Genomic DNA, 15,517 nt, shown 5'->3' on the forward strand with positions numbered 1-15,517 from the left:
GTGAAGGAGGAAGAGCTGGTTGTTAAAACCCAATCTAGATGGACTCAAAAGGTAATGTACCTAATCTGTGTTGACTCATGTGTTGGTGTAAGTACACTTAGAGAATGAATGATACATTTGAGGTAGTTGGAATGTACCATTAGTGTACTCAGTGGTGTTTTTTTATTAACATATTATTGAAAGTGATTCCAAGTAATAATAATGGGAAAAGAAATGTATAAATGTACCATTATTGTAGTCAGTGGTGTTTTTTAATTAAAATAATGTTGAAAATGATTCCAAGTAATACTAATGGCTAAAGAAATGTATTGTACAACCAATACTAAATTGATAGTGGATTTATTACATGCAGTGCTATGACTAGCTTAGATATGTTGCTTGAATAGGTTTAAGTAGTTTATGCATTTGAGGTAATCATGTGAAATTAAATTAAATGTACCACCATTATTAAAGTGATAGTGTATTGAGGTATTAGGACAATCTTAGATATGTATCTGGAATGAGATTGGTAGGCGTGTCGCGTACCTATCAAAAATAACCTAACAGACCAATACTAATGTAGACTGGCAAGTAAGGGTCGGATCCCAAGAGACTAAGGTTCAAAAATAATTAAATAGACTCGAATTTCTACTAAGCAAGGATCAATTATAATCAATTATCTACGGAACTAAGTATGAGAAGAATTCGAAAATAAACTAAATAAGATGATTAAATCAAGTACTTAAAACATCCAAGATCTAGTTTCACCACAATTATTATCGATGCAATTGTAATTCTACCTTTAACATACGATTTCAATCGAACGGGGAAAAGTAAACCCTAATAATTACCAAGGATCTCTCTCGAGTATCAATGGCTTCCCTAACATACAATCAATCCTATTCTCATGGTATCATGCATATTAAAGACATTAAACACGTTACTCTCACTTCCCAATTATCAAACACAACTACTCTCGTGTTGAGAATCAAACCCTAAATTGATTTACTCAAATCCGTTTATACCCAACTCTCGCTGTGATAAAAACAATGGAATAATCGCAATACTATAGTTACGTCTAACCTAGCATTGGCATAATCACAATCAATTTAGCAATTCAATTGTTAAATTTGTTAAAGAATTTAAAGATTTAATTTATGCATCAATAATAATAGGGCTACACTAGATCTTGAATTAAAGAATCTACTCACACATGATTAAAGAAACAAAAACAATAATAAATAATGAAAACATAATTGAATAACAAAGGATGAAAAATAAATACCAAATCTTGAATAAAATTGAAAGTAGAAAGCTTGAATATTGAATCTTGAATTACAAAAACTTAGAAAATAACAATGTAGAACTAGTTCTTAATAACGTAAAAATAAAAGGCTAGAATAAAACTTATGAAATAATAAAACACCACTTAGTATATAAATAGCCCTAGAAAAGATAAGAAAGTCGGCAAAAAGCTTGGCGCATAAGGATCCCAGGAGACACGGACATGCCTCACTATAAATAAAAACGCTGCTGAGTCTGTCTTCCAGGCACGGACGTGCCTGGTGATGGGCACGGACGTGCCTGCTCTGCTGCGCGTATCACTCATCTTAAATCAGTCATAACTTCATATCCGGAGCTCCGTTTTGAGGCGTGTAATATATTGTTGGAAAGGTCTTCAAGTCTACTTTCCAATGCAATTTGAATCACTCCATTATCATTTGTATATCAAAAGTTATGAGCATAATAGTGAACAGGTGTCATATTTGTCAAGTATTTCATCAACGTTTTGCTTCATTTTCACTCAAGTTCGTCTCGAACACATGATTTAATATTTGTGGGCCTCGGCATAGCTTCGTGACTTCGTAAAATCTCCAAATTAGCTCCGTTAATCCTGAAATACATCAAAAACAATGAAACTACCCATAAAAGCATCGAATCATCGAAACTAAACCAAATTACACCAAAACGGACTCAAATACTCAACTAAACTAACAAAACTAACTTGAAATAAGCCAAATAATATACACAAAACACGACATATCAAACTCCCCCAAGCTAAACTAATGCTTGTCCTCAAGCATTTAACCATGAATCACAAAGGAGGAGAATGACAACTCCTCAAACAATCACAATGTGCCATCAAGTTCAAAACCACGATAAAAAAACGAAATCAAGAGTCAACATGCACAAAAACCACCATTCATCTCATATACTTGGACTTGACAACCAATCTTACCACACATCTCCCCATACCTTCTCACACAAACATGAATAGTTCTCACTTTAGTTGTGAAAAATAAAAACAATAACGCTCATGTGTTTTCGGGGTGAAATATGAAGCCACTCAACCTAAGCATAGCATGCATATCAACTTCACACAACCGGCATCTTTAGGCTTGCAATGTGACTTTCTCCACTTTTAGTGACTGATGCAATTACGAAAATCATGAAATCCATAAAGGGTAAGCTCGGTAAATAAGGGTTGGACGACGTAATTTGGGAATGTGGTGCTCAAAATATTAACAAATCCTAATCCCACTACACATTCAAATGTCGGGTTCAAGCCAACCTTATTTCCTCCAACTTCATAAAATATAAACATAGCCCTTTATTCTTTCCTTCCTTTTTTTTCGTTTCTTTTCTTTTCACACAAAGAGGAAGCGATTAAATAAAAATAAAATGGAAGACTTCTCTATTTTTTTCAAGGGCCTTTAAGACCATATTTCTTTTCTTCCTCTTTTTTTTTTTTTTTTTCTCATAATCTCCCTTCTTTTCTCTTTGTTTTTTTTTTATTACTTTTCTCTTTTTTTTTTTCATTTTTCATTTTTTTTTTCATCATTCACACTCATAGGGCTTAACAAATGTAAAACACCTTCAAAATAAACCTAGAAAAATAGCTCTAAAGCTTTAAATGTAGGGTATCAAGAAGGGGTTAATATGGCTCAAATTGGTTCAACCTACAGGTGAATGTAAAATAAAAATAAATAAAAACAAAAAGAAAAAAAAAACATGAAGGCCTAAAATGTGGAGGCTCTAATTTCTACAAGGAAATTTCAATCATCTTTTCGCGACATGCATCATAAAGTCTCAAATAGTCAAAAAGCAAGACCAAGAATTCGATTATATGAAGGACAATCTAATCACACAAGAAGAAACACGACTGAGGTAGAGTGAAATCAGTTAAATAAGGCTCAAGACTCTCACCGGGTACACAAACTATTCACATAAGTAGAGCGGGGAGACCATCCTGGCCACAAACCAACTCAAATCCAAGCACATCAATGAATGGGTTTTCAAAAACTCTTTTTTTTTTCAAAAAGCACACATATGTGATTATAATCATAGAAGCATAGTCATGCAATGGCATATTATTCGAGACTAGAAAGAAATAAACTACCCAAAAACTGAAGAAAAATTTAATATATACAAAGTGAAAAGAAAATCCTCCCCCAAGCTAAACCATACATTGTCCTCAATGTATGCATAAAACAAAGCATATAAACAAGGGGAAGGGAAAGCAAACTACTGATCAGGAGGGGTGGGGGGGAAAGCCATACCTCGGGTCGGTGCTAGGACCGCCCTGGAAGTGCTGTCGCATCATGCCCCCGATGGCTTCGAAGGTTTGGGGTTAGGAGAGAGAAAGCTTCGAAGGTTTGGGGATGATTTTTTTTTTTTGAAAATAAATAAATTAAATAAATAAAAAAATACGGAAAACCTGAGGCACGGACGTGCCTAGTGGGGAGGCACGGACGTGCCTCTCTGAAAATTCAACCCCCAAACTTTCTGCCTCAGAGGCATGGATGTGCCTCCTCAGGGGCACGGACGTGCCTCTACAGAAATTGATTTTTCTCCTTTTTCCTTCCTTCTGGCGCTTTTCCTCCTTGTTTCTTCTTCTTTTTGCTTACTTTTCACCTATATAAAAAGACCACAAACAAAACAAAAGCTAGACACAAGAATCAAAACAAAAAAAAATCAAGAAAAATAATGAAATTAAAGAAGAAAAACTAACGAAATAAGAGTAAGAACTCGAGAATGGGTTGCCTCCCATTTAGCGCTTGTTTAAAAGGTCTTTAGCTCGACCTCCCTTATTGGCTCAACCGGGATCATTACACGGAGGAGGAGGACCGCGATGTGGTTCATGAATTCCTCCAAGCGACTCTTTCATCGGCTTATTCACTTGCCTTATAATCGAATTCACCTTCATATAGCCAAACATGCCATCGGGTGGAACTTTATCCTTTCCTTTCACGAAATTCCTGTCAAACACATACCTATCAAACGGGGGGTTAGTAGCATCGATTCTCAAACAGGTACCACCATCGAACGTAGAGTTATGCCCATCAAGCACGGCTTTTGACAACCGTTGCGAGAAAGGCATCGGTTCATCATTGGCCGGTGGAGCTACATATTTGGAGCCTTGAACACCTTTCTCTTTACGTCCTTTCTAGGCTCCTTGATGCACACCTTCTCAATAATTTGCTTCAGGATTAGTTCATCTCTTCTCAGGAAGATAGCGTTGCATTGTTCTTTCTGAACCTTCGCTTGATCTTGAAGAGTCGATAGGCGGTTCACCTATTGCGAAAGTTGGCTTATCTGATAAATAGTGTCTCCCGTAGAGGGAGCACCCATGACATTCAAAAGTGAGTATTCCAACTTTTCATCACCTACTTTAAAAGTGATCTTACCTTTCTTCATGTCTATGATTGCACCTGCAGTAGCTAGGAAAGGTCTACCAAGTATGATCAGAACATTCACATCTTCTTCCATCTCCATCACAACAAAATCACATGGAATGAAAAACTTACCTACTCTGAGGGGTACATCCTCAAGTACACCCAAAGGAAACTTCACTGACCTGTCTGCAAGTTGTAGAGATATATGTGTGGGTTTAAGCTCACCCAGCTGTAGCTTCTTGCATATGGACAGCGGCATAAGACTCACACTTGCACCTAGATCGCATAGTGCCCTATTGATCTCAATATCTCCAAGCTTCACTGGAATTGAATAGCTACCTGTATCTCCTAATTTCTTAGAGAAAGTTTTCTGCAAAATAACACTACACTCTGCATTCAAAGCAACAGTAGTATTCTCTTCTAATTTCCTCTTGTTAGATAGCATATTTTTTAAAAATTTTGCATAAGAAGGTATCTCAGATATGACATCTAGGAATGGAATATTAATATGAAGCTTTTTAAGAATATCGAGGAACTTACTGAACGTTTTCTCAAGTTTAGCTTGTGCTAACCTTTGAGGAAAAGGAATCTTGGGCACATATGGAGCAAGTGGCTTTAGTGGTGTTTCCTTTGATGCCTCCTCAACCCTAGCATCTTCTACTTCCTTCTCACTTGCCTCTGCTTCTTCATTGACCTCCCTTGATGGCTCCATGGTAGGAGGATCGTCCAACTGCCTTCCACTCCTCAGGGCTACAAAATTCATTTGGGCTCTTTGAGGTTGTTCTGTCTGGCCCGGGAAGGTTCCTGGAGTCTTTAGAGCTTGGTTAAATTGGTTGGCCAATTGGCTTATCTGATTCTCCATAAGTTTACTCTGGGCCTGCAAGTGTTGGATAGAGCTATTTTGATGTTGGATGGCACTGTTTGTTGCGGATATGAAGCTCTCTAAGGTCACCTCTAGGCTTGATTTCTGAGGTTATGGTTGCATAGGTTGTTGGGCATTGGGTGGTTTATGTTGGAAGCTTGGTGGTGGTTGGTTGTAGGTATTGGGTTGAGGTGGTGGTGGAGGGTTTTGTTGCGCTTGGGAGTTTTTGTAGGAAAAGTTGGGATGGTGTTTCCATCCTTCATTGTAGGTGTTGGAATAAGGGTCATAAGGCCTCTTTGGGTTAGAGGAGTAGAAAGCATTGGCTTGCTCGATTGACATCTCTTCCGCATTCTGCGAAATCTGTGGGCAATCTGGAGCAACATGACCCTGCACATGACATAACTGACACAACTCCTGTGGGGTGTTAGAAGTTCCTGCTTGGAACTTATCAAACCTGCTTGTTAGTGCCTACACAGAACTAGTTAGCATAGTTAAAGCATCAACATCAAGTTTACCCCCCTTTTTCATAGTGTTTCGGCCTCCAGGATGATAGTTATCATTGGCCGCCATCTTCTCTATGAGCTCCCTAGCTTCAGTGGGGTTCTTTGTCAAGAGAGAACCTCCTGACGCAGCATCTATGTAAATACGGAACTCATGAGTCATGCCATTGTAAAAGGTCTGCATCAAAATCCAATCTGGAATGCCATGGTGAGGGCATTGTCTCTGCAATCTTTTAAATCTCCTCCAAGCCTCATAGAGAGACTCATCATCTGACTGCCTAAAAGTTTGTAGCTCATTCTTCAATCTTGCAGTCTTCTCATTCCCTAAAAAATTCACTAGGAAGGCTTTCACTAACTTGTCCCATGTATCGAACGAGCTAGTACCTTCATCTCTTAACCACTCCTTTGCCCTATCTCGAAGTGAGAAGGGGAAAAGGCGTAGTCCGATTGCATCATCTGTAACACCATTCAACTTCATAGTGTCACATTTCTCCAAAAATCTATCTATATGGCTTACGGGGCAATCGTGTGGTAGCCCTGCAAATGAATCATTGGAGATGAACTGTATGAATTGTGGCTTGAGCTCGAAATGCTGAGCCGTGACTGGTGGTCTTATGATGCTTGAAAAGACTCCGGTAGTCGTATCAGGAATACCGTACTCCAAAAGGGATTTCGTTGGTTGGTCTACCATGTTTCTATTGGCTTGATTTCTCCTTCTTCTTTTACCTGCCCGTCTTCTTGCGGTTGCTTCGATTTCAGAATCAAAAGGTGCTAGATCTTCTGAACCTGAGCTTCGTGTGGGCATGCAACAAGAAAACTAGAGAAAAAGTATCAAAAACACAAGAGAAAATAGCCGAAGCAACGAAATAAGCCTAGCAAAAATGAATCACAATTAATCTAATGAAACCGTTAGTCCCCGGCAACGGCGCCAAAATTTGGTAGGCGTGTTGCGTACCTATAAAAAATAACCTAACAGACCAATACTAATGTAGACTGACAAGTAAGGGTCGGATCCCAAGAGACTAAGGTTCAAAAATAATTAAATAGACTCGAATTTCTACAAAGCAAGGATCAATTATAATCAATTATCTACGGAACTAAGTATGAGAAGAATTCGAAAATAAACTAAATAAGATGATTAAATCAAGTACTTAAAACATCCAAGATCTAGTTTCACCACAATTATTATCGATGCAATTGTAATTCTACCTTTAACATACGATTTCAATCGAACGGGGAAAAGTAAACCCTAATAGTTACCAAGGAACTCTCTCGAGTATCAATGGCTTCCCTAACATACAATCAATCCTATTCTCATGGTATCATGCATATTAAAGACATTAAACACGTTATTCTCACTTCCCAATTATCAAACACAACTACTCTCGTGTTGAGAATCAAACCCTAAATTGATTTACTCAAATCTGTTTATACCCAACTTTCGCTGTGATAAAAACAATGGAATAATCGCAATACTATAGTTACGTCTAACCTAGCATTGGCATAATCACAATCAATTTAGCAATTCAATTGTTAAAGTTGTTAAAGAATTTAAAGATTTAATTCATGCATCAATAATAATAGGGCTACACTAGATCTTGAATTAAAGAATCTACTCACACATGATTAAAGAAACAAAAACAATAATAAATAATGAAAACATAATTGAATAACAAAGGATGAAAAATAAATACCAAATCTTGAATAAAATTGAAAGTAGAAAGCTTGAATATTGAATCTTGAATTACAAAAACTTAGAAAATAATAATGGAGAACTAGTTCTTAATAACGTAAAAATAAAAGGCTAGAATAAAACTTATGAAATAATAAAACACCACTTAGTATATAAATAGCCCTAGAAAAGATAAGAAAGTCGGCAAAAAGCTTGGCGCACAAGGATCCCAGGAGGCACAGACGTGCCTAGTGTGAGGCACGGACGTGCCTCTCTATAAATAAAAACGCTGTTGAGTCTGTCTTCCAGGCACGGACGTGCCTGGTGATGGGCACGGACGTGCCTGCTCTGCTGCGCGTATCACTCATCTTAAATCAGTCATAACTTCATATCCAGAGCTTCGTTTGAGGCGTGTAATATATTGTTGGAAAGGTCTTCAAGTCTACTTTCCAATGCAATTTGAATCACTCCATTATCATTTGTATATCAAAAGTTATGAGCATAATAGTGAACAGGTGTCATATTTGTCAAGTATTTCATCAACGTTTTGCTTCATTTTCACTCAAGTTCGTATCGAACACATGATTTAATATTTTTGGGCCTCGGCATAGCTTCGTGACTTCGTAAAATATCCAAATTAGCTCCGTTAATCCTGAAATACATCAAAAACAACAAAACTACCCATAAAAGCATTGAATCATCGAAACTAAACCAAATTACACCAAAACGGACTCAAATACTCAACTAAACTAACAAAACTAACTAAAAATAAGCCAAATAATATACACAAAACACGACATATCAGAGATCAATTTGATTATGCATCTGTTTTGTATTGTGTAGGCCTTTAATCTGAATGGTGTAAAGGCATTTGGAAGTTTGATAAGCAGTTTGATAAGACGCGGAAGGATTTGGTCAATGAAATGGGGTTTGGGGGGCTGTTAAGCATGCCACTGGAATATTTGCCTCGTAAATTTTCTTAAAGGCTGTTGTCAAGGGTTGATGGAGATGGTTCCATGGTATTTGGAGATGAGTATGTATATCCTCTGTGTCCAGCTCAGGTGGAGTGGGTGCTTGGTATACCCAAGGGTTCCAAGCCAGTTCCATCTACCATTCCGGATGATGATGAAGTGATGAAAACTGAAATGAAACGTATTTCTGGACTTTTTGGCAAGCCTGGGGAGAGCATTCCTGTGGCAGCAGCTGCGGCTGCGGTGGTTCGTATTGATAAAAAAGGGAAGTTGTTGCCTATTAAAATAGACAAGGAGAAGGCTGAGTTTAAGATTGCATTTCTGGTTGTTGCTCTTGGGTACATACTGTGTACCACAACAAATTCATCAAATCTGGCTGTTTCTCTGGGACATGCTTTAACTGTTTATAATGATGCTGCAAACTACGATTGGTGCACTTTGACTCATTCTTGGCTGTGCACAGCAGCAAGGAAGTTCCAGAAGAAATTTACTGAAAAAGGCTATGTTGCAGGCTCTGGAGGCTGCATTTTGTTTGTGCTGGTAAGCAATGTGGTACTGTATCTTATAAATCGTAGTTGATTAATGTTTTAGATTGTTACAAGTTGAGGGATTGTTTATTATTAGTTGTTAACAAAATCTTTAATGCATTCATGTTGTAATCCCATGTTGTAGATCTTTTATATTGACCATCTGGATCGGGTACCCAAGTCTTGGGGACTGACTCCGAGGTTGGCGGCATGGTCACAGGAAGAAATTAATAAAGTTGTACAAGATGATAAAAAGAAGACAGGGGACTATGGTATGTCGCTTGTTAGTGTTAAAATCATTGTTCTGTTACATGACATCAGTGTTTATTGTGTAATTGTGTATTCATTTGATTAAGTTTGTTTGTTGTGCAGTTAGTGAATATTGCCTATGGGGAGGAGCATCCGCTAGCACCCCGTGACGGTCTAGTGGTAGCTCCTGCACCTGCACCTGCACCTGCTGTTGATGTGGATGGGATCACTGAGCAGGTCTGGAATGAATTAGATGGCTTTTTGTTCTACGTTATAGTTCGATAATTTTTTTCTTGCTTAGGGCCTGAGTTGGTTATCTTCCATTTGTGTCAACTAGTTTTACAAAGGAATTTGTGATATAATTACTTTGTCAAAATGGATATCTTGTAGTTAATTTATCAAAATGGAAATCTTGTAGTTAATTTATCAAAATGGAAATCTTGTAGTTAATTTATCAAAATGAAAATGTTATGTGACATAGGGCTGTGAGAAAATCATTCCTTTTAAGTATGTTGATGATTGTGGTCAATTGTGACATATGCTTTTTGAGTCTTCATCTAGATTACCATGATGATAGCCTAGCCTGGTGATAATTTTTCTAGTTTTAGTTTTATTTTACGGCTAAAAAGATTTTCAGTTCATGGTTGGTTGGGTATTGCTTAGTTAATTCTTTATGTATACAGGTGGTTTCTAGGGTGGTGCATCAGTTGACTCCAAAGTTCATGGATGCAATTGATGAGAAAACGGGTAAGATGTTGTACAATATGAATGAAATGTTTAAAGAGAGTCTGGCCGCATCGGCTGCAACAGGGCAACCACTGAAAAGGGCTGTTAAGAATACTTTATCGATGGATAAACACACTAAGGTTGATACCATTTTGGGGGAGGTTGGTAAAACAGTTGGTGCAGCTGCTGATGATGAGAAACCACCGAGGTTGATGTAGAGAAGGTTGCAGCCGAGTGTCTAAAGGATGCCTTGTTGGAGGGTATTGATGGTGAGGATAGCGAGCAGGGTAATACAGGGGGTGTTGTTTCTGCAATCGCTGAAGAGGATGATGTTAATGACAATGAGGGTGATAGTCCTCGTTTTGATGATGATAAAGAAATGGATGATGCTAATGTTCCCCAACCAGGAGGAGAGTATGTTGTGAAATAGGTTGGATCAAGGGGGACGACTGTTTTGCTGGCCGCCGGTTGTAGTGAGACAGACTCTGACGGTGAAGAGGAGTCTCCGTCCCCTGGCAATGACAATTCAGGTACTGGTGATAACAAGGTTGTAAAACCTACTGCTGTAGCCGTCGCTACGATGTGTAGCAAAGGGTCTGACACCCGTAGGCACACGCGCTGGAGGCAAGGATGCTGCTATACGTGCGGCAATGGAAATAGTTAAAAGACCCTAATTGGTATGTGTTGCTGATCTCTGTGTAATGAAGTTGTAAATTTTGCCATTTATAATCACTTAGATGGTTTACAAAACAATTATGTGTGTATATGTTTTTGTATATGTGTCTAGCATTGGTGTTGTCCTCATATCCTGTGATGAGATGACTGCCGACTAGAGGGATTGCTTTGGTGTTGTTCATCCCAGAGCAAGGGTCGCGTCAGGCTACATCCAAATGGCTAGTGTGTTGTACACAAAGCATTGGGCTACCAGAGAGTTTGTCAACCGGAGCAAGCGTATCATGCTTGATCCAAGCTTTGCAGTAAGTACAATTATTTTGTTAGTTTGCTGTTATCTATTTGTTGTGTGTTGGGTTGTGATATTTGATATTGAGTGTGTGTGTTGTAGAACCGATTGCTGCTGAAGGAGGGAAAAGAAGAGCACGTAGCGCAAACGTACGACAGTACGGGAAATTGTTTTTAAGCTATAATTTTCAACGGATTAAAAAGGTAATGGATAGACCAAAAACTACAATTAATTAATGAAATTGTACAACTTAAAGTTCATGTTATTACCAATGTATGAAATGATTACGCAGGTTTTTATCCCGGTACTTGAAGTCCCAAAAGAATCGCCTGATGATGCACATTGGTGGTGCCTAGCCCTTGACTTGAAAGCAAGGAATTTGTGGATGATTGATTCCCTCAACCCCAAGCCTTACAACACACATGCTAAGGAGGTTGAGATTCTGGTATGTATTCTCTTGTTTTAATGCATCTGTTACGTCTGGCTGTTGTACAAAAAATTTATATGCTAAGGAGGTTGATATTTTGGTGTGTATTCAAATACGCAGCTACATGGAATTGATGTGCTCTTCAGCCTTAGTAACCCAGAATGGATAACGGGAGAAATTAGTGGTTGGAAAAAATGCACAATTGAGGTTATCGTACCTTCTGATGCGTGAGTTTTGATTTGCTATTTGATTTGAATATTCTTCTTATATGTCTACGATTCATTTGAGCTTATGCATGCTTCCCCTGGCTTTTAATATGTAGGGCTTACTGTGGTGTCTACATGTTGGCTTGCATAAAGGTTTGTGCTGGAAGGTTCACAACTAAGGTCAGTGTGGTGAGTGTTAATGTGTAGCGTTAAAGCAATTTTCCCTCAGTGGGTTTCTTTGGGAAGTGGCCTCACCATATGCATTCTTTCTTTGTAGGGAAAGATTCACAGTGCAAGGGAGAAATTATTTCTGGACGACCTGCAATGCAAATCTGATGACTTGGTTGATAACTTAGAATCACTGATTCCCTCGGTTAGAAAGACACTGAGGCAGAGATAGGTGGAGTACGTGGATGGAATCATGTTTGGGGCTTTGGATTTTTTGGTGGTTTTATGATTTGCTTCTTTGTAGTGATCAGTGGTTTTTGAACAATGTTGATTATGCGATGAACTTACTAACTCAAATATCTAGATGGCTTAATAATTAGTTGGAAATTTGGCCTTGGTATTAGGTGGCCTGTGAAACTGTTTATAAGTAGACATGTTCAGTGGTACATTTTTGGGTTGTTGTTTGTACCATTGACGGTATTATGCCAAGTATTTGTAGTTACTTGGTACCAACTAGGACATATACATTTTGTACGCTTTTATGGCAGTGGTACATTATTTTGATGTGTACATACTACCTAAGTGTGGGAATGTACCACTTATCATGTAGTTTATGATATTTCAGTTTGAGTCATCTTTAACTTCTTGATTTTGTTTCTGTTCTGTTACTCCACAAATGTAGGACATGTACCTTGAAATTCAATGGTAATACTAGTATCTAGATAGTGAAATTACTACTTAATAAGTTAAATTACTACAAATACTATTAAAAGGTAAGACTAGCTATAGTACTGACATGAGTGTCTTACTAAATCATGTTCGACGCCAAAGATCTAAATCTTAACAAAAGAAATACATGAAATAAAAGTGCTTAAAGTACAACCCAAGTGAACATATGTCTGAAGTAAATAGAAGAACAAGTACCCGCGACGGCGCCATCTTCAACCAGGATCTCCTCCACATCAAAGGTTCTTCCCGAACTGTTCGTGGTGCGAAAAAGCCAAGCCTGATGAGAACCAGTGGCTGTTTATGTCAGGCTCCTCGTCTGAGCTGCATGGGTCGTTGTTCAGTTCTGGTTGCTGAGGAGGTGGTATGTAAGTCCATGTTGGAGGTGGCGGCTTCAATTTCAAAAATATTTTTATTAAGAACACTTAAACGTAACACATCGTAATAAGTTTGAAGTAATAAGTGGTACATACTATACTACTATGTGAAGCAAAGACATGACATACCCGCAAAACCGCATCCAAAACCACTCCCTCTGGCCTGGTTGATATGTACAAAAAAGTAGCAGTAAGTGCCCTTGGCCTCTAAAACGCCAAAAATCCCCCTGGGTTGTTGTCTGGACCAGCTGTCTCCACTTCATAGTCACCCGGGAGATCACCCAACAACCCGTTCTTTGCATAGTGATTGCCTACACGTGCTTCCAATATGATAAATAAAATGGGGTTATAATGCTGATGCAGGGTTGTGAAGTTACGAACAAACGAGGGCCTTGTGCATCCTCTGGCATTCCAACACAAAGAGAACGACCCAAATAGTATGGTGGTCTTGTGGCTACGGCCTGATCCCAGTTACTCTCCTGTGTAACTAACACGGTGGTATCTCTTTCTGATAGGCAGAACTTGGTGGAGCTTGGGCTTAATCGTGCAACCCGATATATTGAGCCTAATCTGGGTATGTCCATCGGCGACCTTCAATACATGTAGCGTATCCATGTATGACCCAACAAAGATATTACGCCACATCATAGGGAAGGCATATATGGGTACCTCGAATATGTTCAGAATGAGCTCCAAATCAATTGCTTCAGCCAATTCGGAGGGTAACGTGCGCATCGAAGAATAGGAATAGAAGGCTTGGAGCAACCAAAATATCATGACAACTACTCCCTCATTGTAGCAGCCCACTAAATCCTCTGAAAGGGGTAAATGTCCGAGAACAGGGCTTCCGTCCTCGAGAACCATGAATTGAGTTGGGGAGCACTTTCCTTGTAGAAGACGTGCTCTCAAGTTTTGGATAGGGTGGAAAGAACCACTTACTAAGTGGTTAGTTGTCTTCACATAATTCAGAACATTTAAGTTTAATTTGTTGTATTCACGCTCCGATTTCTGGAAGTACGTTATGGGCAATTGTGGGTGGGGTACGACATGAACAAATGAAACGGGAAGGGGATGATAGTTTTCCATTGATGTGAAGAAAGCAAAGGTTGGAAGAGGATTGACAAGAAGGATGAAGAGCAATTGGACTTGAGTGAGGAATAGAACTAGTACTATGGGAGGGAAGGAGGGAAAATTTAATTTTGAAAATTTGCCAATTACCATGTTATCGCGGCTGTAGGGAATAGATTTCAAGCGTTAAGCCCCTAGCTTGAACCCCAATGTGATCATACACTAAAGTATGGTGGCGTCCAAAAGGGAAGAAGATAGAGCAAAAGAGTCGCCAACAAGTTTTAGGAACTTGTAAACCGTTCACAGGATGAAGGTTACACCCCTTTAACGATCCAAGAGATCGTCAACTCCATAAAGTCTAGAACCAAATAAGGGTTCAGGGATGAAGGTACAAATCCAACCTAAAAGAGATTGAATCTGCCCTAATAATAGGCCTTATTCTGATCGTATTCATGTGCGCTTTTTAATTAACATACAATCAATAGGATTAACCCTAAACCTGTTTATCTATGTTGGTTGAATATAATGCACAAATAAACCTATTATTGGCGATCACTTGAATTATAATCAAATTAACCCTAAACAAGATTATTAATTATCTTATTAAGCGTGATTACAAGTACAAATTCCCTTTAAACATGCATAAAAGGCGTGATCAAGCAATAACAATATAATCAAGCAACATAATAATAATAAATATAATGACAATAAAATTATAACCATAATCATAACAATAATAAACATAAATAAAATAACCATCATCAAAATAATAATAATATTCATATTCATCATAAATTATAACAATTATGATCATAATCATGTTCATGTTAATATTAAAGCATAATAAAAATAGCAAGATCCTAGGCATGATACTAACAAGATTAATAACAAACCCTAGCATGTCACTAAGCCATAAAAATCAAATCTTCAACCCTAACATGATACTAACAATCATAAATATTAGGAAGAACATAGGAAGCATCGCAGGAATCATAATAAGCATATTTGATATTATAACCTTTTCTCTAAACATGATACTAGGAATATCATAATAACAATATAAACAGGATTTCTACATCATAATATCAATTAAAACCATTAAAGCACTTACTTTGATGCTTCGTACCTCTTTTTAATTACAAAATACACACGTTAGTAACTTCAAGGAAAATAATAATCAAACAATTAAATTAAATAATCGAAATAGAGATTTGGGACCAAATCCTCAGAAATTAAACCTTTCACGTCTAGGGCGAAGGCAACTTCGAATATGGCTAGGTGTTTCTAGATCTTGTGAATGCGGAATTTTGTATGTAAAAGCGATGTTTAGAAAAAAAAAGAAAGAAATGGTGAATGATTAGAGAGAATTAGAGAGAATAAGAGATAATTGAAAACTGATTGTAGGTGAATTCGTGAGAATTG

At 38.0% G+C, this 15,517-nt stretch overlaps 1 protein-coding gene across 1 annotated transcript; it reads right to left on the bottom strand.

The window, feature by feature from the left end:
* Positions 1-4,554: 4,554 nt before the first annotated feature.
* LOC110708828 lies at positions 4,555-5,517 on the bottom strand. The gene has a single exon (XM_021887051.1). The coding sequence runs from the start codon at positions 5,515-5,517 to the stop codon at positions 4,555-4,557; it is 963 nt and encodes a 320-aa protein (XP_021742743.1).
* Positions 5,518-15,517: the final 10,000 nt, after the last annotated feature.

This window comes from Chenopodium quinoa, unplaced genomic scaffold (assembly GCF_001683475.1).
Source record: "Chenopodium quinoa cultivar QQ74 unplaced genomic scaffold, ASM168347v1, whole genome shotgun sequence".
Lineage (NCBI taxonomy): Eukaryota > Viridiplantae > Streptophyta > Magnoliopsida > Caryophyllales > Amaranthaceae > Chenopodium > Chenopodium quinoa.

Excerpts from the sequence above, each read along its gene's own strand:
- LOC110708828 (XM_021887051.1), bottom strand. The coding sequence starts at position 5,517 with ATGGAGAATCAGATAAGCCAATTGGCCAACCAATTTAACCAAGCTCTA.